Source organism: Poecilia formosa, unplaced genomic scaffold, assembly GCF_000485575.1.
Source record: "Poecilia formosa unplaced genomic scaffold, Poecilia_formosa-5.1.2 Scaffold52, whole genome shotgun sequence".
Lineage (NCBI taxonomy): Eukaryota > Metazoa > Chordata > Actinopteri > Cyprinodontiformes > Poeciliidae > Poecilia > Poecilia formosa.
Window position 1 is genome coordinate 2,146,781 of NW_006799991.1, and position 25,624 is coordinate 2,172,404.

At 37.6% G+C, this 25,624-nt stretch overlaps 2 protein-coding genes across 4 annotated transcripts in view; both read right to left on the reverse strand.

The window, feature by feature from the left end:
* Positions 1-2,024, reverse strand: part of LOC103138526 (cortexin-1-like) — a 19,412-nt gene extending 17,388 nt beyond the window's left edge. Inside the window, exon 1 of the mRNA XM_007552741.2 lies at positions 1,888-2,024. The gene's annotated coding sequence lies outside the window, so the exon portion shown is untranslated. The remainder of the gene's footprint in view (positions 1-1,887) is intronic.
* Positions 2,025-8,588: 6,564 nt separating this feature from the next.
* timm44 (translocase of inner mitochondrial membrane 44 homolog (yeast)) lies at positions 8,589-25,519 on the reverse strand. Of its 3 annotated transcripts, XR_001662221.1 has the most exons (15): positions 25,268-25,519; positions 24,812-24,916; positions 23,968-24,162; positions 23,792-23,872; positions 23,540-23,689; positions 23,245-23,381; positions 22,900-22,985; positions 22,294-22,386; positions 22,040-22,164; positions 21,696-21,746; positions 21,448-21,537; positions 20,273-20,383; positions 19,100-19,390; positions 13,224-13,294; positions 8,589-9,847 (listed from the first exon to the last, which is right to left on the reverse strand). XR_001662221.1 is itself a non-coding variant. In XM_007552743.2 (13 exons), the coding sequence occupies exons 1-13, from the start codon at positions 25,295-25,297 to the stop codon at positions 19,271-19,273; spliced, it is 1,359 nt and encodes a 452-aa protein (XP_007552805.1). In that variant the 5' UTR covers positions 25,298-25,519; the 3' UTR covers positions 18,559-19,270. The 3 variants fall into 3 exon arrangements, 2 of the variants coding, with proteins under 2 accessions (XP_007552805.1, XP_016527342.1); XM_007552743.2 differs by lacking the exons at positions 8,589-9,847; positions 13,224-13,294 and having other exon boundaries at positions 18,559-19,390; positions 23,968-24,147; XM_016671856.1 differs by lacking the exons at positions 8,589-9,847; positions 13,224-13,294 and having other exon boundaries at positions 18,559-19,390.
* Between the last annotated feature and the right edge of the window lie 105 nt (positions 25,520-25,624).

Here is a 25,624-nt window from a genome sequence, read left to right on the forward strand (position 1 = left end):
ATATATATATATATATATATATATATATATATGTGCATCTGCTTTCCACCTGTACTCTATTCTGTATTTTTACAGATATGGTCATTTAATCCACAACGTTTTGACTCCAGTAAATGATACCCACATTTACTGGAGAACCTAGTCTTAGTAGTATTCCACTAAGACTTCACTTAGTGGAATATTAGATTTGATCCAGGGTCCTTACAGCTCAACGGCCCAATCAAGGATCAGGACATAAATAAAGGAAAGCAGCAAACGCAAGACTTGTTTACTTTATTTGTGAGGTTTTAGCTCTCTTAATGCCAGTTTCTATTAATTAAAATTTTACAACAATAAAAAAATAAAACTTATAATAAATAAATAGATGGAATTGCAATGGGCAAGAAAGGTGAAGTAGAGATTACCAAAGGGCTGAAGGAGCCAAAGATTAAAGAGATGAAAATGTAACAGAATCAGTAGCAAAGGATAGAAATACTGAAACTTTGCCATAAAAAAGCAAAGCTGATAAGGGTTCAAAAAAGGTTTTCTTTTTTCCCGGGTTGTAGGAAAAAATCCTAGAGGCTACAGCCAATATCTGGTCTGGACTTTGCAATTTCAACAAGTTGCATTTTAGGCTTGTTTCAAACTCTGGTGTGGTTTCTCTGTTGTCCACATGCACAACCTCTGCACCGAGTTTTCATAAATTCAGTCCTTATTAAAAACTGTGAAACAAACAAAACAAACAGCAATGCAAATGTCTGAGTACCGTATCTCAGTGGAAGAATGACACAATGTGGGCTGTCCTGCAAAAAGAAGTTATCAGTACTACCAGCAAACTAACAGAACCCAGCTCTACGGCATGTACCGGATGACACAACTTAATCGGTTGTCTTGCATAACACTCAAATCAATTTGTATTTCTTACTGAAATGAAATGAGAGAACAAAAAAATGACTGAAATCAAGAATGCTATTTTCTGGGCCCCACAATGTCTGGGACGTTGCACTTCTTAATAAACAGAAACTAAATGAAAATAAGAAACTGGTGCTTATGATGAACTGAGCGAAGGTTCAGCAACTAAGTCCTAAAAAAAGCTTATCAAATGTGAAAAACATTACAAAAAAAATGTTAGATTTTAATGCAAGCCGACAGTTTTACATTAAATCAACTTCTCTTGCTAAAGGTCCCGTAAAAACCACAGAGAACCCGTTCTTCCTGACTGGTCCACTGGGGTCCACATGGGAGGTCAGGAAGGTTAATATTCACCTGATATCACAGCAGGACAGTGGGATCCATATTTCCTGAAGGTGACTTGCTCAGGATTGAGATTGGAAATGCATCTAACCACAATCCACGTAATGCCAGTGTACACAGACACAGCTGCTTTATGTAAGGAACTGGTTTTATTTTTGATTGAGTAGTTTGACGTAAATTTAGGAGAACATGAATGCATAAAGGATAATTAGAACACAGTAGACTAAAAGTCTGATGTTAAATTTTTAGAGAGGAAAATGGGTTTAAATGTAAAATTTCATTTAAACACCAGCGTGTGAAATTATTCCGTCATTTAACGTTTTGTTTAATCTGTATAGTGATTTTGGGTTTTCCTTTGCAGATCTTGATTTTTTTTTTTTAAAGCCCTTATTTTTATGCCAAAAGGAACTTCTTCATGTGCTTCATCTGAAAAATCACCTGACAGGACTGAGCTTTAATTTCCAAAGTTTGCCGCAAATTAGCTGATTAACGGAAACAACCCGGACTTTAAAACTCTGCAGCACTGCATTTTAAATGAACACGAAGAGGCAGTTTCGCCTTTAGCACTTTTTTTTTTTTTTTTTGCCTTAATTTTGCAAACTCTTTATGTATTTTAAAGCCAGCTTCATAAGTTTCAGGTTTACATTTACCAACCTGGTTCCGGAGTCCAGCGTGGGTGAGTTTCCGCTCTGTCCGGACCGCTGTGGCATCAAACTTTAAAATCTGCTCCTCCTGCTCAGCCGCTGCTGCTGTGCGCCGCTTTTTACTCCGAGAGACAACACTGAAGGCAGGCGGAGAGTCTTTAAAAGCTCCCCGCCCACCCCTGCTGACCGCACAGCCAATCACAGAGGCAGGACCCTCCCCAATATGTGTCCTCATAGTCATAGTAATACTAATATGATTGAGTATTATCTTTGCAGCCTCAGATCAGTTAGTCCAGCTTTTAAATCTTGAAGCTTTTGTATCAAAGGTGACCCTTAAACCCACAGCATGATTTTCTGTCTTTCCTGCTTATTTACCTTAATTTAAAAAATACTCAATTTTAAACAGCGAGTCAACTTTGAGAACTCTGGTTCTCGAAGGTGGGGATGAGGCCTCACTTTGGGCCAACAAATAACAAATGTAAGATCCTGAGAGAATTCCCAGAAATTAAAATCTAAACATCATTCAATTAACATGTTTCATCCATCAACACTGCATGGTGGAGCAGTTATTAGATTACAGCAAGAGGGGCCAGGGTTTGAATCCCAGATCCCATTTTCTCCAAGTTATGGGATCTGACCCATAATTAAAACATCAGTGGCAAAAAAAAAAAAAAAAGCTAGAATAGCCCCATTTGTGTCATTACTGTGTTTGCCTGGGTTATTGCCACTGATTGTCTCTTACTTAAAAAGGGTGCCGTTATGCTGTGGGCATGCTTTTCTTTATTAAGAACTGGAAAGCTGGTAAGATTGGAGCAGATTATGTCTTTGCAACATTTATGTTTTCGCATCCACTTATTGGGATGATTAATTCTCAAACTCATCTTCTTTGTTGACGACAAAACTTTAACTGCCTAAAGTTGTAATGCTTTGAAAGTTTCTGAAATATATTTGAATAAGGAAACAGTATTGGCCAAGTTCAGCTTAGCAACGAAGGACCTGGCTGAATTTAGGGTTGATTTTAAGCAGAAAATTTGTAAAAAAAAAAATAAAAATCATCCAGTGGCTTAAATGTTTAAACATTGCAAGCGTGTTTCTTAAAATCAAGAGTCACAAAATAGAGTTATTGTCCTCTCATCTTGTCCTCTCATCTGCAGCACAGTTCATCCTACTCTGTTCCAGGTTTGTGCCTGAAACTCTTCACCCTCCATTTCACAGCAGGTTCAATCCGACCAGCCAGCTCAGGTGTCCTCCTACTGTTACTGTTTGAGTTTTCCCACCAAGGAAAGAATGGCTGGCATCTGTGCAATCTGTGCCATCTGTGCCATCCTCCTCTTCAGCACCTCCACCCTGCTGCCAATCACCTCCCGCCATTCCCCTCAGCAGAGTGGGTCAGGGTTTATGTGCCGCTCCAGCTGGGAAATGTACTCATGATATAGATATCTAGTTTAAGAAATAATTTTTCAAAATATTTTTCCCCCAGCACGTAGGAGATTAAAGGATGTTTTTTTTTTTTTTTTAAACATATTAACAACATTATTACTGAGTAAAATCTGAATTTGGGAATCATTTCTGAAACAACATGCTAGTGAAAAATGTCAGCCACTTGCAGCTGGTTCAGCTCATGACGGTGAAAATGTGTGGGCCAAACTGGAGGAGTGTTCAAACCATCAACAACTCAGCCGGACTATTATCTCTGTTTTGAAATAAAAATACATTTCTCTTGGAACAAAATGGCAGCTTTACGTCAGGGGCTCAAAAAAATGTCAGCGAGTTTGTGAAAGAGTCCGCCTTATCATACCCGGTGGAGTGGGCTGTGTGGGCGAGAGCAAGTGCATTACGGATGTTGAGAGAGCCATTTTCCCAGGTGAGTTTGTCCAAATGTGCCAATAGTGAGTAGGAGGTTTGGACTGGCAGGACGAATACAGGCTGACGGAAGACTGGGCAGATATTAGTCTGTGTCGTCCCTTAGCTTTCCCCTGTATGCAAATTGTAATGTGTTTTTTGTACTTCAATCTGCACACGTGACCATGCATCTCTGTGTGCATGTGGGTGGAGGAGTAGGTGGCCATGACCAGTCAATAATCCTGATAATTAGATCTGAGGAGTGTCGTAGGGGCCCCTCGGGCGAGCGACGGCTCGTCTTTCGTAAAGAGCACTGTTGTCTCCTTTCCTCTGAGCTAGCATGCACCTCATTAACCTTTAGGACAAATACAAATCCAACTGGATGCCGGAAACATTTCTTGAAGATCTTCTTGTGTACAAAAGATACACTTTTACTTACCGCTTCCGTTTATATTATTCACTACATTGATTTGAGTTGAATGGGTGAGCATTATGAGGAATAAAATGATTAACAATTTGAGTAAAAGAATGAATAAACATCGAAATAAAACTAATTTCATGTTTATATGTACAAAATATACCATCATTAACCCAAAATAAAAAAAGGCTTACACATTTTCTGTAAATTTTAAATTTTTTAAAATAAACGTTTCATTTTGCTTCTCATTTTACCAAAATGGAAATACTTGTATTTTTAGATTATGTCCCACTCCATGCGTAGTAAAATCACCACATTCTGAAGTTACATTTTACTTCTCTAAACACAAAGGGAAATTATTGCAGACAGTTAAAAGATTTAATTCTTAACCTCAAGAAGAATTTCTCATTCTCTTAGTTATACAGTGTCTGTAATATTTTAAAGTACAGAATTATTAAATAAATGATTCAGTGACGAACTTTGGGATTTTTCTGTTCTGAAACTTAATTATTGAGTCTATGAATAGAGTGCTCTGATATCCCCAGACAACTTTTTACATGGAGGAAAAGCTGAACAACTTTTTTTCACTGTGCTTTTTTTTTTTTAACTGGACAATGATCAAAAACACACCAGCAAGCCTAGCTCTGAATAAAAAAAAAAAGGTTATGGAGTAGCATAAAGTATGGACATAAATTTGTTTAGGATGCTGCAGTGTGATCTTACACAGCCAGTTAATGTGTAAAAGAATCACCCAGTGTGGCTGGAATAAAACATTACTGCAAAGAAAAATGGGCGTTCACATTAATGTACGATTGATGAGTAATTTTTCAGAACACTTGATTATAGTTGTATTTTTGCATGGCACTGCCAATAATCAGGGGCAAATACTTTTTAGCAAAAAGCTGGTTTGGTTAATCAGTTTGAAAACTGCATTTTGATTTCCTCAGATCATCCTTCAATAATACGAAAATCTGAAATATACAGGTGTGACAAAAACAGCAGAAATCTATAAGGGGACAAATCCTGTCTCACTGCGTTTTGCACTGGATGTTGGACAATTTAATACCATAGTTAAAAATGTCCTCCTCCTGCTCCTCAAGGCCTAATGTCCCTCATGGCAGAAATCCCTCCTGCGCTGCACAGAAGCACAAGGATCATCACAATAATTTACCGGAAGAAAAAGAAAAGTGAACACGGTCTCTCAAAGTCATTAAAACTGCAGGGAATCAAAGCTGCTTTGTAGCTGTTTGACCTCCAGAGTGCCCTGAGACCCTGTGGGCTGTGCTGCGCTGCGCTGTGTGTGCATGTCTGGTTTTACAATATGGATTTTGGCTATATATTGTAAATGCTACTAATGGAAAAATGCTGCTTTGCTTTTAAATTCAGCTAAAATAGGGGTTTACCCACTTTTTGCTTGAACATAATTTCTTGAATATAAACTAAATCCATAAAAAAAAATGCTTTAATGGCTAAAACAAAACTTGTTTTTCAGCACATTTTACACTAAATCATGGACATGAATTACAAACATGGAAGGGAGTGGGCATCTGCCGATCAACATGGAAGAATTTCAAAAAGTTTTGCATCCTTCATCAAATGTAGCATCTTTGTACACTGTTTTCATTTGGTTTGTAAATATAAAGGGGAAAAAAATCTCTTACAAAGCATGTATGTGAAAATAACCAGCGTGTGTGCATCTGTGTGTGTCCTCTGCTGTCAGGGCTGCTGAGAGCCAAGCTTGTGTTTCCCTGCTTGTTTCCTTCAGGCTCCACAGGAGGTGATTGGTGGACATGGTTTAATCGTTCCCCTTCAGCTCTTGCTATGGAGCGACATTCATCATACAGCTTCACAACTTCACCCTGGGTTGTCCCAGCGCCAGCAATGTGGAGCCGGACGCACACAAACACACATGCATAAACAGCACCGCCATGAGCTCCTCCTCGCTGATCCACTCTTCATGGACCATTTGATAATCTGTTCCTTTTTAATTACTCTAAAGCGTCTGACAAGGTAGAGTCAAGGTTTCTCCCTCTCTTTTCTCTTTTTCGCTTTGTGTGTGTCCACGGTGCTTCACACATTAACTAGTGGGAATGATCCGGTGTGACATTCTCACAGTGTGACATTATTGGGTAGAAATACAGTAATAAAAGAAACATGTGCAACACAAGTTAATCGCTTTTTATTTAAAGCTGAAAATCAACCATTATTCTAATTGGTCCCAAAATAAAACATAGAAAAATTGTAATGTGTTAAAACATTCCTTTATTATTATTATTTTGAAAATCAGTTTTGCGTGTAGAAAAAGGACCTGCTAAATTATTGTTCGTTTGTAAGTAGCTATCCTTCAGAATTTACTGTTATACCTTTAAGTTGGCTCATCTTTACATGGATGTATCAGGTTGACCATAGTTGGTTAAGAAAACACCTTTGGACTAGTAACCAGCCTGTGCTGTAATAACCAAGCAGCCCAGATTTAAATAGTTTCATTGTACATTCGTTCATCCTTTTGACATAAATTCTCAACTGCAGTTCATTAACAAAGTCATGAAAATGCATAAAGAGTAGTCTGCAGGGTCAAATTAATTACAACTTAGCCTTTTAATACATATTATAAATACTGTTTTTACTGGAAAACGATTTTTTCCCCCAAATCCAGAGTACCTGGAGAGAGCCCAAATCTGCAGATGGAGAACAAACTCCATACAAAAAGTCCCAAGCCAGGATTTGATTCCAAGACCTTCCTGTTGCAAAGCCACAGCATTTTCTTTGTTTTGGGCTATTTTGTAGACATTTCTTTTTAAAAATGTGTTGATGTTGAAAATTCAAAACAAGACTGTGTGCAGTGTTACTAATAAATTAGCTGTAAACATACAATAATCAGATCAAGTTCCCCTGAACGCTTCCCGTTGCTTTCAAGTCATCCCTGAAAGCACATTTGGAAAATTGACTTTTAATGGCCCATTCTCTCAAATACCGACCTTGGTAAAAAAGAAAAAAGAAAAAAAAAACATTTGGAAGATTAGATTCTGTATTCATAAGAGTTTTAATTATGTATAAAGCAATAAACAATTGGCACAGAGAGTGAGAAAGTGTGCTTTTGCTAAAGGTCTCTTGAAAAGCTTATGTCTGAGCTTTCAGGCCAGTATTCCTCCTAAACTTAAACAAGCTGTTCTCACACAGAATAAGGAAATTCACTGGAATATGAGAATTGAACAGCCAATGTTCTAACAGAGGATGTGAACCTCAGCTGCCCTGTCTTAATATTTATAGGCTGAATGAAGTTGGTTGTCCAAAGGAACTTAGATTCATTGTTTTTTTATTAGTGTTTATTAAAATATAAAGTACAAATAAAAATTAAATCTAGTTTGAACTTTATTTGAAAACACAAAATCAAATGCTGCACTTTTATAACCTCTATTTATTTATTTTTTCTTATGTGCTTATATTATGTTTTGCACAAATAAGCATCCTTGGTTGTCAATGATAATAAAAAGTACAAGTTTCTACTCCTGTCTATATTGGAATATGGATTTTTGTAGGAATGAAAACATATGTCAAAAAATGATCCACTGTTTAGACATTTTTTAAACCCAAATATTAATCAGTCATGCTTGGAGATGCACATTAAGACCATACAGCTGAGAAATTGTTCTGCTTAGTCGAAATCACCCCAGTTCACAAAAATTACCCAAAAATGCAAACAAGAGCAATAAAGTGAAAGCATAATTAATGAAAACATGAAAATAGAACATGGATCATGTGCAAGTGTGATGCATATATATTTTCTGCACAAGTTAAATATGGCCTTGGAAAATATTTTAGCGGAGGACTGGAGGCCTGCCCCCTGCAGCAAACTGAGATTGCTTAGCTTATCTAGCAGATATAGAGATTGGTTGTTTAATAATCTTCACACCTGAATGTGCTTGGTGGAGAATTTTACCTCTGATTTAATTTCCTATCTCCAAGGCCACACAGCCTCGCAGCCACACGAGTTACATTTCATCCTGATGACTCTCTGTGTGGGCAATATTAATCATTACGAAAGTAAGAGGACGGAAGTGACTTATTCTACTCTGCAGAAAAGAAATAATGAAACTAACCACCGGGAAGTCAACCTTCAATAAATAACCTTGGTTTAGGGTTTCCTTTTTTTTCTAAAGAAATGCTATAATAAGCCTATGTGAGTGCAAAGCAACGGATAGAATAGAATAGAATAGAATAGAATAGAATAGAATAGAATAGAATAGAATAGAATAGAATAGAATAGAAATCTACTTTATTTACACAATGGGGAGCAATAAACAGTAACAGCAGCAATGTGACAGGCAGTCAAATCAAGCAGACTTAAACCAATTTGTACTTAACTTTAAATGTTTTTACATTTGTTTTATGCATGCATATATATATATATATATATATATAATTTCTTATAAATATATAATTATATAATGTCTTGTAAAGAATATTTTTCCTGTGCAGCAAATTTGTGCTGGTACTGAAAATGCATCTTCAGCTGAGAACTGTGGAGTTTAAAAAAAGGTGTATGAGAAAAACACAAGTTTTTTCATAAAGTCACCAGGGAAAAATAAATCAGCATACACACCATTTTACTTTGAGGGTCTTATGTATTCTGTATATACTTGAGTTTTTAGGATTTCTAAAATTGTTCTATTTACGTTTCCTCAATGCTTAGTAAATACTGACAATTATAATTACTATTATTACTACTGTATCTATTATTATTATTATTATTATTATTATTATTATTATTATTATTATTATTATTATTATTATTGGTGTGTAGGTTAATACTGTTGTGGTTAGATTTAAATAGTTTTCACACCCAGTGAAAAGTCAGAACATAAGAAATGAAACAAGATGCAGTTACTTTTTTTGGACTCAGTCGGATTTGTTCTTCCTGATTCTCCAAACAAATAACTTTAGACACTTAAACACAAGTGGAGTACATTTTTGTGTTCTGCTAGTAGCTTGAACCCTCGTAAAGTTTCCAGTAGACTTTTCAGAGCAAACACAGCATGTGTTATGACAGATTGTCACTCAGGGATGGACAGATCATGGCAAAAAGTGAAGGCTGCCTTTGGGAGAACACCTGAGCTGGGTGAAGTGAAGCAAATGCACAGGAACCTTTCTGCCCAGACTGCAGGCCACACAAAGACCAGACGATAAATTGAGGCCCAAAGGGGATTCATTAAAAATTCAGAAGTGCCTCCTCTTTTTTCATCAGTCACCAGAAAATGGGGGATGCAGAGGAGCAAGAAGGGGAGCAGCTTTGATATTTTTGTCTTGGATTTAATTTCCTCTCTTTTCCATATTTTATCATAAGCTCACTCTCCTACTTTCTGAACTTCCGTCCTCCTGCCTCCATCTTTTCCTTCCCTCCAGTCCTCCACCTGGTATTCATCATGTGATCCGACTTTAATATGGTTTATGGAGGAATATAAGCCGTTCATCACGCTTTGGCTGCGCCCAGGAAGCTGCCGTGCTGCACAGCTCACAGACCAGTAAGCCTCGGCAGCAGCGTGGGCCAGTGGTAGAGCTGCTAATGCCTCCATTTATTCCGCCAGGCTGGGCGGGACGATCCGTCACTCCAAAGTGAACACCAACTCTGTGGCGCGCCATTTAGGGAGCCACAGGCTGCCCCTGCATCGTTCAGGACACCTGACTGGCCTTTTGTGGAGATAGATGGGTGCTACGATGGAAACAGACAGAATGGAAATATGTCCAGTGGGGAGATTGAATAATGGGGGAAAATGTCTAAACAGGTGATTTAAATGAGGAGGTTGTAGGTTTCTTCTCTAGATTTATTTATAGGACATAAATCTTTTTCATCACCAATAAAATAATACTCACAATGGAAGCCATATATCTTCATACAAAGTATATAAAGACACAGTTTCACACACCATCTGACCTGTAATTATTTTACATATTTTCTGTGTAAAGACATTTAGAATCTTTACTTCTTTTTTTTTTTTTTAATTCATCATTTATACAAACATAATTCCTTGGGAAGGTCTTGGCTGATTGTGGCATTAAGTTAACTGGAGCCACACTTGTGTGTGTATTTTAAGGCAACACATAAGAAAAATGACTATAAAACATGTGTAATATCAGAAAATTAAACAAGATGCCCGGAAGAGTACAGTGGACCTCAACGAACAACACTGAAAAAGTCCCACCTCTTCATATCAGAAAAAAACTTGGCATTTTAAAGTAGTGTGAACACATTATGGGAGCAGCTGTAGCTCTGAATAAATATCATTTGGTGACTTTGAGATCATTGCTTTGGTGAGTTTCTTGGTCTATTGAACATTTTGATTTATAGGCCATTCTGACATAACTTTCAGCTGCTGAATAAGAAAACACGGGTTTCCTCGTAAAGGAAACTCATAAGGAAACGGTTCTTATCCGTAAGTGGTGTGAACGTTCATAAGCAATAAGCAGACTTTAGTCCTTGCCTCCGGTCTGAAGGATGTGGATCGCTGGGAAATAACGGACTTCTGGGACAATGATAATCAAACACCATTCACGCATTACTTTTAAATGACTGCAATTATTCTTTGATGCATGATTAGCCTGTGGCAGATTCTCATGAGAATAGTGTGGCGGATTAAATATGTCTGCCTGACACTGGTGTTATTTGCCACGGAAGGCCGGGGGAGAATGCTTCAGACTCGGGAACATAAAAGTATATTAGTGTGACTTATGTTGTGAAGTTGAGTGAGATGATCGTAAAAGTTTAATCAATGGACTGTGTAATTAAAGTTAATTTCAAAATCCCATTCTAAAAAAGAGCGGGCGTGGACTAATTAGCAGTGCTGAACCTTGTCTTATCGCAGGTCATCCATTTCCTAAATCCACACATAAGTGAGCAATAATCCTTAATGAGCAGACTTTTGCTGTTTGGTGATTGCTGTTTCTGCAAGTCAGATATGCTGAACAGACTTAAAATTATCCAAACTTTTGATATCTTTCTCTTTTTATGAACCTTGAAGCGAATAAGTGATATGCAGACCTTCAAATTTCTATTGTAACTATGAAAGACGACTGAACATCAACATTTAACCTGGTAGATTGGTGATGATGTCAAAACCTTTAATCTGAACACCAAAAAACTAAGCATAAGTCCACAAGGAATAGAAACAAGTCCTACAGATGGAAATGATAACTGCAGGAATGCATAAGAGCGCACAAAGTATCACTAAGTAAAGAAAGCAACACCTTGCATGATCAAAGAATTGAAATAATCGAAGTGATCATCAAATACTTTGATCTATTTTATTAGGATTTTATGTGAAAGAGCCACAAAAAGCAATGCATGTTGGGAAGAAATAGAAAAATTAATAAGTGGTATTCAAAATGTTTTCCAAATGAAATTTTAAAAAATGTGGCAAACATGTGTACAGTATTCAGATCCCTTTATTCTGACACCCATAAATATATACTCTTGACAAATTGAAACGTCACCTAAATAGTGCAGAGTCTGCCTGTTTGTGATTATTTATTCAGAACCCCATGCAGGGAATAAAGTAAAAGTTATAGCCCTTTATACAGACTCAGACTGACTTTGGATGTCAAACAAGGCAGCGCCTGTAGCTCTGCCCTGCTGTCCTTTAACCTATGACCCTGATCTGATTCAGTCATCTGCAGCTTGAAGTGATGCAATCTGACACTACCCACTGGCCAACATTAAGGGTATAAAGTAAAAGACATGACTCACAGTGTACTCTGCACTAAAAATGAGTTACTTTGTTTTGCTGAGCTCTTCTAGGCTTCCCATTACGTGTTGATGTATCCCCTGCCAACACGCTCTTTAGTTATGATATACTCTGGCTTTGCCCTCAAAGGTCCAACACACAGGCTACTCACTCTGATTCTTTGAAGTGATAAATTTCTTCAGACAGACTTTTGGGTTGTCTGCACTGTGTAAGTATGACACTAATGGCCCCGCTTGATGCTTTTCCAGACAACCTTTGAACTTCGACGTACCTTTTCAGAGGAGCCGCCTGCGTTTAAGGTCACATTTTCCTCCCCTGCTATAAAATTTATGCTTTTTTTTTTCATTCAGAGGTTGATATGAGCACCTAAGCCTCTAAATCTTAAGAAACCTCACATTTCTGAACAGAAGCACTCAACACGGCCAGCTGGAGGGAAGTACGGAGGACAGAGACGCTGGCTGATCAATAGAAATAGCATTTGCAGCCATTGTTTTTCCTCCTCTCAGCAGAATCTCTAAAGAATCTGCTCCTTGCAATTAGAGTGGACTTGCTGATGATGTCCTGGGTGGACAAGAGGATTCGATTTAGAAAGAAGCTGAGAGGAGGAAAGGGGTGGATTGTGGGGAGGTGATAATAGAATTGAAAGTGAAATTAGATAATGGATGGAGATTTTTCAAAATGGAAAACTGAAAAACAAAGAAGAATAAGAATTAAAGAATAATATTAAATGTTTCTCTTTATCTTTTTGTCTGCCTCTTTTTAGTCAGATACTGTTTTGGAAAATCAGGATAACAAAGGGTCATAAATAAAACACTAAGAAAAATGACAGTGAAATTAAAGGTCTATTTTAAAATTTTACAAGTGGATTACTAAATACAAGTGCTTGAACTTGAATCAGATAAAAAAAAATACTTCTATTACTAGTAATTTGGCATTAAAGTCAATCAATGAAACTAGTTATGACATTTTCTAGTTTATCTGCTGCTTGTTGCATGTAAAAGGAGCAAAATGGACAAAAACCCTTTTACAAATTGTGACATGCGTATGCAGAACTAAAACCTGCAAATAATCCAACAAAGTAACTCTTTGTACTCTCAGGGATAAAAAAAAAACAATCCTAAAGATATAGATTAAAAAGATGTTACTTGAGAAAGATGGTTTTGAATTTCATTCTTACATTGGTGTCACAGAACTCTCAAATCCCAACAAAATCAATAGTTTGTCTATGATGTTTGTCTCAGTAGGCAAACTCAACAGACAGATGTAGACAGAAGGATTTTAACCTGTCATATGGACACAGCTTGGTCCAATTTCTCAGAAAAAGGCTCATACTTGCATTTTACTTACAATGCAGTCCTGTTGGTGTGAAGGGTGCAGGATGAAATTCACTGGTTCAGGCACGACTCCAGTCAACAGTTCTGAAAAAGCGTGTAGTCAAAAAAAAGGGAATAAAAAGAATCTAATTTTTCTGATTCTCGACATTTCGACTCTCTTATGTTCAAGAGATGTTACACGTGACTGCACTAATGAGATCCTGACTGCTTTGTATCAAAAGGACTCAGTTGAATCATTTCAGGCTTCTTATCACGGCGCCTCTTTATTACGTCCCTACTCAGGGATTCAGGAAATGTGGATCCAGAATAAAGTGGATGAACTATTTATCTCTTTTAGCCTGGGAATGACTTGGGATACCCCTGAATGAAATGGAGAGAGTCCCAGGGAGAAGGACGGACAGACAGACAGATAAATGAATCTGTTTTACTCACAACACATACAGAAATGAAAAGGATTTCTTTGCTTCCTGTAGTAAATAAAACCACACACTAAGACAACTAAAAGACACAAAAGGAAAACAACTTCTCAGAATAACGCTTTGAATTAGAAATGATTACAGGTTGCAGAGGTGAAGATGTTTTACTCAGAGACTTGGTCAGCCATTATGAGAAGAGTCTGGTTCATCTAATGCCAATACATTAAAAATAAAATGTAAAAACAGATAAACTACTGTCCCATTTACTGTCAAAAAACAAACTTATTAACTGAATGAAAATCATTTTAAATCAAAAACTGGAGACTGAATAATTTTGGGCTTAACTGTGGGTTAAAAACCAGCAACAGAACAGTAAAATGAGCTTCCCGTCAGACAGTTTCACTTAGATCAATTTTGAAGTGACAGTGGCAAAATAGAAAGCAATTCCATCTGCAATGTAAACATGTGTACTGTCAATACCATTTTTGTAAAGGAAATAGTTTTGCACAATAAACTTTCTTACTTCGCTGAGGCTGCAAGCAGCAGAACAATAAACTAAAACTCACAAAATAAGGGGAAGACAAAATGAAGCAAGAATTGCACTGCACATCACATGAAATGAAAAGCATGTGTAATAAAATCTTTCAGCTTGATGACCTCGGCAGCCCAGCAGAGAGTGTGATCCTGCCTGGAAGCATTTATTAGTGATACTGCATGCAGGAACACAAAGCTGTCCCTGCTGCGTCGACTCGGTGAGAGTCATCTGCCCACATTTACGCTGTAATGTTGGCTGTGGGACGTCTGGCACGTCCGCTGCACCCGGCAGGTCCGACGATATGCGTGACGTGGCACCGTTTGGAGCCGATTCTGTGCCGAACATCAGAGCTCACCCGGTCCTAAATACCTTTCATCATCCAACTTTCACATTCATTACCAATGCCAAACAAAAATCGCCTGTTTACCTGCCAGTGCAACTTCTCTTCTGCCTTGTCTCACTCTTTCACACTGAGCACATGCGCAATAAAGCTGACGTGTTTTCACAACACAAGTCCAAAATTTGATACCATTGTTTCATCTCAGGGGTCCAGAGGAATATATGAAAATATGATAAGAACATATTGACTGCTAACTTTCACGACGGGTCTGTGACCTGATATTAGATCACAAACACTGCTAGGATTGCAATAACAAGACCAGCTTTATGAAAAGATGAAAAGATAACCTTTCAAAGGTGAATTGTAATTTTAGTTTGAGGCAATATACCCAAACAAAAGCTTTGAAGATCTTCCACTGAACTGTCCTAAACTGATGCTGCCTGAGATACTGTAATAATATTTCCTGCAGACGAAGCTGAGGAGGGACAAATTAGCTGAAACATCTGGAGACGTACCGTCCACAACTAATCACAATAATTAGGTGTGGACGGTAAAGTCAGAGTGTTCCTTAGCAATGAAGTGCACAATCTTTCCCACAGCTTACAGTAAATAAGCGGAAGTTCAGATTTAATTTGAGTTTAGAAGGAATCTTGATGTATTTTGGTATGAATTGGGTTCTAGAAAAAAAAAAGAAAAAGTAAAGTAACAGCAAGGAACAAAAACAAAGTACACACTGTGCACTTCCAAATATTGATCGCCATTTTACAAATCAGGTTCCCTTTCTGGAATCCAAATTAGTGGGACTTAATGGTTCCTCTATCTGAGCTCATTGTTCTTCATATCCCAACTAATAAAAGAGCAGTAGCTAACAAATTATTTTAAATAAACTCTTTATTCTTATTTTGAATCCTGCAAAAGGAATATGGATCCAAAGAGTTCTTTGATCGAATAATGTTGCAGGAGCCTCATCTGGACATCCTCCGGACCTTTCCTCTTTACTGAAGCTTGACTGCCTGCACATATGTGCATGCTTGCAGTTCCTTCTGTACCTCTGAACTGTCGTGTTGCCACAGTGTCCCAGTGCAACAGTGAATCTGGGTCAGACTCACCACCTCGTACATAAACCCTCATCTGGGCTCTTTTTAAAATAAAACACATCTGAGAGCTGTTGCTGCGCTCACTTCTACTATCAAGCCAGAACAACGTCACGTTAAATTAAGTCCACGAAAAATTATCAAACGTCTTTTTTTTTTTTTTTTTCCTGACACAGAAGAATGAACTGCTTACAGCTGTAGCTGTTATGTTGCTGTGGGATGCGTAAATGATCAGAGAGAATAAAACGATGCAGTACATGTAACCTGCATAGTTTGATCTCAGCAGAGAATCTATTAAAACAGATAATTGGATGGAGGAGGGATTAGAGGAAAAGAACAATGCTGGTTAAATCGCCCTAAAGGAGAACTGGTGTCAGGGGAGCTCAAGGACAGCATAGTTAATGGGGCATCAGACAGATGACGGAGAAGGAGGGAAGTGGAGCGGACTCTGGAAAAGGGGATGGCAGGCAGGTGAAAAACACTCAACATCTTGGAGAATTTGATCCTTGCAGCACATACAGCTTAAACGAGAATGCTGGAGAAAATACCACCAAAGTGAGGAAATGTACCAGTGTACTAGTTGTTTTTTGTTTTTTTTGAAGATCTGATTCTAATTTCTCAAAGAAGTAGAGAATAATTTGCATTTCTAAATAGCATTTTGATGTGTCACTCAGTTAGTAAGTTTCATCGGGGCTCCTAAGCTAAGAACCCACAGTGGAATGTCAGCACTCGCATATCAAGGCAGTGAGTGTTTGTGACACTTCTGTCCTAGTTGTTTGACTTCTTTGACCCAGCACCACTTCCTCAAGTTTCTGTTTACTTCAGAGGAAGACACGGCAGAGAGCTCTTTGTCCAAGACTGTGTACAAACATTTCCATTGACTTCACGTTACAATTATGCAACACACTCCTGAATCCTCATGCAACCAAAGCCTTGCGAAATATCCACAACTCTTGAATATGTTGATTGTATGTGACGCATCAAAACAAAGCAGTAGATCATTATCATCATGAAGCAGCAAGAAAATTATCAGTTGATTTTTTTTTTCCATTTCACCAATCTTTTACTAGTCATCTAATGCCGACTAAATGACCTAAGAGGTAATTTAATTACTAAATACTGTCCAGCTATGTGTAATTTATAAATGCATTTCTTATAAATGTAAGTTGTTTCTCTGTCACTAGCGCATTTAGCAGTGCGTACATGCTCCTGGAGGTTACAGCAGGGATGAGGGAGAAGGTGTTGTCGTCAAATGAAATCAAAACTGAATGGAATTTCAAAATATTATATGTAAATATATGTAATGTACACCACCCTGAGCACATCATTCCAACCAAGAATTATGCACTACTCTATGATGCACGAAACTATAGCATAAAACTGGGTTTCCAATGTGATAAAAGGAAAAGAAAAATGTGCAAGAAGAATCAAACTTTGTCTCGTCTTGGTCAGTATGTTACCCACCAGTTTAAAGGCCTGAACTGTGCAGAGCAGGCCTTGCTAAATGCCCGTTTAAATAGCAGAAGGAACGTGAGCGTGCATCAAGATTGGACGATGAGCGATGAGTGCTTCAGCTGGAAGCTGCAGCCTCAGCACAGCCCTGCAGGAGTCAGTATTCATCATCCAGGACAGCGCTGGAAACATGGAGGTGCTGGTCTACATGAACAAATGCAGGTACACAGCAGAACTGCAGCCATTTGCTTTTGAACTACCCATCACCTTCATCCTCAAGGTGTATAATCAATTCATCTTTCCAGGAAAAAAACACACGTCCAAGTTAATGATTAAATGTCATTAACTTGTTCTGCCAAGGTGTCAGCATGAGAACATTTACAGATTTATCAAAAAATGTTAATTAGGAAAACCGCAGTTAAACTCGTTTCAGTTCATTTGATCTTTCACCTACAATCAAAATAAGTATAAAATCTTAGTTTTGAAGAAGTGGGATTCTTAATGGTGAAGACTATGCAATTTGTGAATCCCAAATGCCCGAAAATAACACGAGACATTTGTTTTACACGTTATTCCAAAAGTAACTTCAGTCCAGTGAGAGCTAAAGCACCCTGAAGAAATCCAGTTATCTTCTAGTCAAGCGATAAGGACAGCCAAGTCATACATGCCTGAGAGTTCACCCGCTTGTGAAGGAAAAAAATGTACAAAATGATGTACAGAGTCTTGAAAATGCATTCATACCCCCAGAACTTGTTTATATTACAGTTACAAATTGGGATTTCATAGACCATAAAAAGTAAGAAGGTTTCAGGGTTTTCAACATTTTTTCAACTAAAAATTTTGAAAGTGCCACATGCATTTTTATTTGCGAATAAACTTTGACTGCCATTTAAAAAAAAAGCACATTTGTGAGGACTACCTGATGTTTATAATGACTTTTCTTCAAGCTGAAACGGAATTTTTCATATTGCTATAATTTTTTTTCCAAACATTCACAAACAAAAAATCTCAGGGCTCCATTTTTGGTGTTTTTCACATTGACCTGCTAATTATTCAGAGCGCCATATGGCTCTGGTAGGTGCGGCATCCACCTGCCACTCTAAACTAAACATGTACAACTTATAACCTTTAGCAGCACTGAAGGTTGAGGAATATGCTGCTAGAAAGGAACTGCAGCATGGCACAATCTATTGTTGTCGATGAGACCTTAAGCTGACAGTATGCTGAGGACATGTCAAACCTAAGATGCATAAATTCTAACCCTACAAATAACCCACCCTCTGGAAAAAAAAAAAAAAAAAAAAAAAAAAAGACACCAAAGCAGTGCTGCTGCAGCTTAAGGGGCTTGACGTACACCTCACTGCACAAAGGCAGCACCATTTAACTTAAAAAGGAAAGGACATTTTCCTCCAACAAAATATTAGAGCCATAAATAAAATCTCACTAGTTGATGACTTTTAAAAGTTGTTTGCTAAACAAAAGAGAAAATAAACAGACCCGTTTGAATGTTAGAAGCTCCAAAAATGTGTTATTTTGGAAAACAAAATAGTCAGATTTTATTTTTTTCATAATAAATATAGACTTGCTGACAGCTTAACAATTATATTGCAAAATTTTCATACAAATGACAGTAATAAGAAGGACATCGGAGCTCTGATTGGCTATGGCAACATATGACAACAAATCAGAGGAAGAGAAAAAAATGCGTGATGGATTGATTACGGACGAGGGGGCAGGCTTAAAGAAACCAACCTGATCTCGATCAGATGGGCAAAAAATACCTGCATGGTGTCTTACCAGTCATAATAGAGAAGATGAATCTTAGTTAATAAGTTTACTATTCCTTGGAACGGGAAGGAATGTGAGCCATCTTCATGCAACGGAAAATTACTTCAGGTGAATGTTTTTGGTGGTCTGCTGCCCTCTACTGTGAGCCAGAGGAACAAACGCAAACAACTCAGGTGTTCAAAAAAAACAACAAACAAAACTGGTTTAACCCAAAGAAACTACAGTACAAAAAAAAAAGAAAATATGACACAGAGAGGCACCTACAGTGGTTAGTAATACTTCGCCACAGTGTTTTTGTGCTGAAATGCCCATGCCATATCGGCTGATTCCTATAGGTCTTCCCCTCCGTCTCGTCTCTCCATTCTGCTCCTGGACCTGTTCGGGTGCAGCGTGTTCTGTTCCTGGGTTGGTGCGTTTTGTGCATATCAAGGAATCCTAGAGGATCTGCTCAGTACTCGAGGCGGAGATGTCCAGTAGTCTCCAGGCAGCATATGGATTTAACTCTTCCTGGTCTCGACACAGAGCCCACACGTACATCATCCTGAGCACTTTGTCCTGAAACAAAAAGTAACAGATTTTACAATGAAACATCTGCTCCTATAAGCTTCCAGAAAACAAAACTTATTAAAACAGTCGATTTAAAGCTTTTATATGGAAAGAAATTCAGTGTTGATCACATTGCTAATTAGAGATTTGCCTTCTCAGGGTTTCTAAGGAAGGAAGGAAGAATGTCCATTCACAGGCAGAAGCTTGCTGCTGCCAAACTCCGCACAAATATTCCAGAGTGCTGAGTATTTTAAGAGCATTTTTACAAATTATGCAAAGGAATTTTCACAATGAACTTCAGAGGTCAGATGTTGAATAATGGAACCTGCTAACATGTCAAATTGGATATGCAAAAAGAAACATGAAAGTAAAAAAGGCACAAAATAAGAAAAAGTAAGAACACACTAAAAAGAAAAGACAACAAGGACGTATTTGTCCAGATCTGCAAAATTCTGAAATGTACAGTAACAAGGTTTATTCCATGAGAAAAATGTTTTATTTTACCTTTTGGTTCAATGTGTAAAATGTCTGATTTATTTCAATAACTGTTTTTAAGTCATCTCGCATTTAAACATGTTTATTCGAACGGGTTTGAATGGAGACCGTTTCTTTCACATACTTGCAGACTCTGGGTTTTTGAATCTAGAGCAGACTGATGTCGACGTTCTCAACCGGATGTTGGGGTGAAAAAGCATGTAGTGTCTCCAGCTTCATTTAAACTCAATATTGTGTTTTGAATTTTTTTCACATCAGAAAAAAAAAAAAATCAGCTTTTTTTTTGTGAAAGTCTTCCATAATTGGGAAACATTTCATCACTTAACAGTTATAGGGGGGAAAAAAATCCATAACAATGATATACAGTCAGTGTTTCTGTTTTGTTGTTTCACTTACAGGGTCTCCCTCCACCACCTCTCCTTTAGTGTTTCGAATCACCATCACCAACTGAGCCTGGAAAGTTATAATCAGCACTGGACCCTGCTCCATCATCTTTCCCATGACCAGCTTGAGAAGGACAGGTTAAAACACAAGAAGAAGCAGAAAACATAAATTAGAGAAGGTTTAAAATAATCTGTATCAACGACCAGAAGCCATGGTTGTTCTTTTACTATCAGACTAGAAATGCATTCACAGGTAGAGTGAACAGATTTGTGCAACTTCGGCAAATAGATTCAAGAGTTATAAGTGTTTTATGAACATGTTTTAAAAAAAAAATTAAAAAAAAAATCAATATGAACTGCAGTGGTCAAGATTTAAATATGGAGACTGCAAGGAAGAAATAAAGATTAAAGTGTAAAAATGACAATTTTTCCATTCAAGTCTGGAAAAACTAAACTCTATTCATCTTCAGGAATCCTGGCAAATACATGATGTCATCCTAGGTTTCTATTCCAATTCAAAAGACTTTATTTATCCCTCCCACTAAAAGAGGTATTTAGAGCATATATAAAAATTAATAAAACATGATAATAATTAACAAAATACATAAGTAGAAAGAAAGAACAATATGCAGTCGCAAGGTGCAAATGGAAATTGAGGTAAATAAGTCCTTGTGCAACTAAAGTCCTGAGGAATGGGGCGATGTATGTGCATGAGGGCTGGGTATTTGGGGTGTGAATGTAAATGTATATATTCCTGTAACTATTATTTGCTGCTGCTGTTACTCTCCTCAAATGGAGGTCATTTAGAAGCAAAGTCCAAAGCCAAATCTTATATGTACAGTAAAAAAAAATCTGATCTAAACTCCCTGAATGAATTTTTGAAGTAATGGCCAAATTCAGTGTTCAATGTTACATTTTCTAGTTAACACTAAATATACATGTAGACGGACATCAATTTATTGCTACGAAGTAATAAATGACACAGATGTTTTACTGGCATCATAAAGCCCCCATGGATCTGTTAATATGTTCAGCATAAGTAAATTAGCAAAACGGAAATAAACGGAATTTAATTATCACTTGCTGCGTTTATTACAGAATATTTAAATGAACGACCATTATGTTTCAGAGTACCAAATATCTGCGACTAAATGTCAATCTAGAAGAATCAGGTCTTGAGGAACTTACGTCTATATTGTCTATGTCCAGAATCTTAGAGTGGAACTGAAGTCCCATAGCTTTGGCTTGCTGAATAGGATGAGCAAGCTGGCTGTATGTCTGTAAACCAAGGGACAAAGAAATAGATGACAAACAACATTCTTAAAACACATTTTTGTAGGAGTTGCACATGCTCAGTAGATGTTGGTCCAATGATTAAGTATTTCCTAATAGTCTTTGGAAACTGTCCCAGAAGACCTCCAAGCTGATGCCCTCACCGCTTCATAACACCAGTCCTTCAGTACCTCCAGCTCCCCTCTGATCATCGCCTGTATAACAACAAAACACACAGTGTTTAGACGTGTTTGAAGATCTTTGTTTTCAAAAAACCATACTTTTCCAAGCTCTTTTTACAGATGTTGCATTCAATCTTTCTTTCACTTGAGACATATAAATAAAAATTTCAACATGAATTTATTAGCCGTCAGGCATCGAATATGGAAAATGAAAAGACTATGGAAGGACTAGATGATGAAAGATCGTACCAAACCTCTTTAATACGATCTACCCCCAAATGAACCTCCTGACTGACACAACAGAGCTGCGCTTTTATTCAACATACCTCGAGAATATTTGGGATGATATCTTGTTCACATTGCTTCAGGAAAGAATCCTTGTCAAAAGATGGATCCACCTTCAAGATCTCAGTTAAAACCTCTGACATTTCTGTCTTTGAAAACAGACCACCTAAACAAAAAGGCACAAAAAATTGTCTGTTAAAAAAAAAGTGGAATTGCTACTATTAAATGAAACAATAACAAAAACATTCTGATTAGATCTTTAGGTCCGATATCTGCATCTCCAGACTACTCGTACCTATGATGTCTGTCATCTTGTCAGTGACGGCACGGGAAGCTCTGATGATGACGTTGTCACTCTCGTCGTACTTCATTTTCATCTCAAAGAATCCTGTAGACAACAATGTGGGAAAAAAGAGAGGGTTAGATTGTGAGTTGAGCACAGGAGAGAAGCTGCAAAACATTGCAGCACTATAGACTTTAGTAATCTCAAGTTTATATTCAGAACTCTAGGGTTATGTTCAATGTTAGAAATAAACGATTTTCGGTGCGAATGCGAGACAAAATGACGACTGACAAAACACTTGCTTCTGAAAAACTTCAATGCATGACATACAAAATTACAAACTTGCGACACTTTGTCGTACTGACACCACACAGCATATTTTATCTACAGTCAAATCTGCAGTGGAACTCTGAGTAAGACGTGTTGCATAAATATGGCAACAGGGTAACTATTTTGCAAGCTATTCTGGTGATGTTTTGCAAATTACTGGCTCTTTTCCTTGTCAAAATATTACTATTTTTGGCATAATAGAATAGAATTAAGCTGAAAGAACAACAGTTGGGGGAACAATTACAACAGCAGAGACGTAGCGAGATATTTAAGGCGATTATTCCTTACTATTAAAGACCACATTGTTGTCCTTGAAGTCTTTCCATTGCTGGTACCATTTTGAGTCTTTGTGCAACACCACACCCATTGCTTCCCTAAAGAAGACAGAAATGAAAGCTTTAGCACATGCATTCAGCTCGAATACCTTTGTGACACATTTTGAGTCAGAGTGGAAAAGGCAATCACCACATCAAATAAATGATCAATGGTAATCTAAGCTATAGAGTTACCTGACTTTACTCTGAAAACTGCCAAGCTTGATAAAAACTCCTAAATGAGTGGAACTTTATATTCCTAACTTTAAGGGTTATTCCTCCCTCTTGGTATCAGAGGACTCAATGGGCACTCACGTACTCGTTGGCTTCGAAGACCTTTCCGTCTTCCCCCGGTCCTTTGGACGAGAACTCTGTCCTCTTTCGGAGTCGGGCTGGAGGTCGGTAAGGTCCCGTTTGGCCAAGGTCACCGATCTCCTTCTTCACACTCTCTACGCTCTAAAACAAATTCAGGAATAACACCTGTAACACTCACTCAAGTCTCACTCTCAGGATAACACAAATCATGCCTGATTTATTTAATTTATAGAATAATAAACAGAAAGAAATGAACATAAAGCGACATGACTTAGGTTTGGGCTCAGCTCAGTGCATACCTGAGATATTGCTCTGAACGCACCCGTCTTCCCCAGCATCTCTCCGCTCTTGGAGACCGTTTCTGCAGAAGTCTTTGCTGTTTTTGCTGCTTCTTCCATTCCCTCCTTGAATTTCTTACCAATTTCTGAACGACTGACCTCTTCCAGCCCCTTAACATCCACACAAATAAGCAAACACATTTCAAGAGTCTACAGCAACTCACGTCAGTTAAAACAGAGACTACAACACGGTTAGATTCATTTCACATTTACCTCTTTAACGGTCTCAGAAATGGTTCCCAACTTCTTCTTCAGAACCTCCGAGGTCTTCGCCGTTTCTGATTCTATGGTTTTCTTGGAGAAGAAAGTGGAGAGGACTAACAGTTAAAAGACACTCGAGGCCAAGATGACACAAGTGAGAGCGATTTTGTTTGGGTAGAGATACTAACATATTTCCTCCGAGCTTGTTTCAGTGCATCTGACTCTTCAAGTTTTTTGGCCTCTTCCCGAAACTTCTTGATGTTTTCTTTCATTTCTTTGTTTTTGTTCAGTTCCTGCTTGAGGTTATCCAAAAACTCCCCCAAGAAACCTTTTCTCCCTCTGCCTTTGTCTCCTGACATATACCGCACCTGAAGAAGAGGTGGGTGAGGCACAACAAAATAAATTTAAAGTATGTTTAAGAGAATTTAAAAAAAAAAAAGAAATAATGCCTTAGAGAAACCATTCATGCCCCTTAGAGTTTTTCACATTTTGTCAAGTTACAAACACAAATAATGAAGTATTTTTTTAGGGTTTTTCATGAGCTTCATGAACAAAACGTAGTGTGTACTACGTAGTGAAAAGAAAATAATTTTCAAATTCTGTTACAAATAAAAACCTGAAAACTGTGGGTGGCAGTGTGTTTATAGTGGCATAATCCAAGTCCCAACCCAAGTCTAACATTTAGAACTTAATGTGTTTTATGCTTTTTTATTTAGGTTTGGGCTTTGATTACACCAATTCTAACATTATGCTGGGATCTTCATTGTGGCTACACTGTTTAGAGGTATGACATTTCTGCTTAAAATATTTTTAATGATCTCATGTTTATCTGTAAGTTCTAACCATCAAAATTACAAGACACAAAGGCTTCAAAGTGTTTTATTCTGTCTCTATCAATATAACACGACTTTCAATTTCTGAAAAACAAAACTTTACGATATTCAAAAGTGTAAGTCGTAATACTCAAAATGCAGTTTGCACATATCAAGTTCAGTTGCTCACTCCAGAAAACGTCACACGAGGTTCTGGTACCTGTGAAGATCTTGATGGGAGCCCGCATATCCTGTAAACATGGGTTCTGTTCGGTAGCAGCAGGTAACACGAAGGGGAGGCAACCAAACCTCTTCTTAGACATATCTGAACACAAACATTAGACTTTAGTAGACTGACAAGTCAAAGTAAAGTCATGAACTTGGAAAAATATGGAGAATATCACCTTTTAAGAAAATGTGAAATATTAAAACAGGGTGTTACGTATGGCATGCATATATAGGAACATTTTAATAAACTAAATACAGCTCCAAATGACAAGAGATTCCGTCGATAAGAGCTAACACAGCTAGCTTATGCTACATTAAACTGCTGAGTTAAACCAAGTCATGTCGTCCAAAATCTATTATATATACGAAACTATTCAAATATACAATCCCCCTCTCTTGTCCTTATTTTCTTCAAATCTGGAGTATAAACCGCGTCCCAAACTCTCACCTGGTAACACTGACATAAGGGGGCCGCCATCTTGAATACCGTGCATGTAACCTTCTTCCGGTGGTGACATTTCTACGTCAGCAAAGAGGAACCGCCTTCACGGATTATCTACTGCTCTTAATAAATAAATAAATAAATAAATAAATAAAGTCTTGGTTTTACATTCAGTGCACCATCATCGCATTCAGTTCAGTATCAAAATAGTAATCCTTATTCGCCTGTTGTCATTAACCCTCCTGTTATGTTGCAGGTCAAATTGACCCGTTTTAGAGTTTAAATTTTTATTTTTAAATAGTTGAAAGTATTTTTTTTTTTTTGCATGAAACTTTTTCTATTTGTCTTAATAGGTACATATAA

What these genes read in the sequence shown, in the direction of transcription:
- timm44 (XM_016671856.1), bottom strand. Translation starts at nt 25,297, where the DNA reads ATGGCGGCCCCCTTATGTCAGTGTTACCAG. An exon ending in AACAAGCTCGGAGGAAATAT is followed by an intron (nt 23,873 to 23,967) that starts GTTAGTATCTCT and finishes TTCTTCTCCAAG; the next exon opens with AAAACCATAGAATCAGAAAC. An exon ending in TTTCTGAGACCGTTAAAGAG is followed by an intron (nt 23,690 to 23,791) that starts GTAAATGTGAAA and finishes GTGGATGTTAAG; the next exon opens with GGGCTGGAAGAGGTCAGTCG.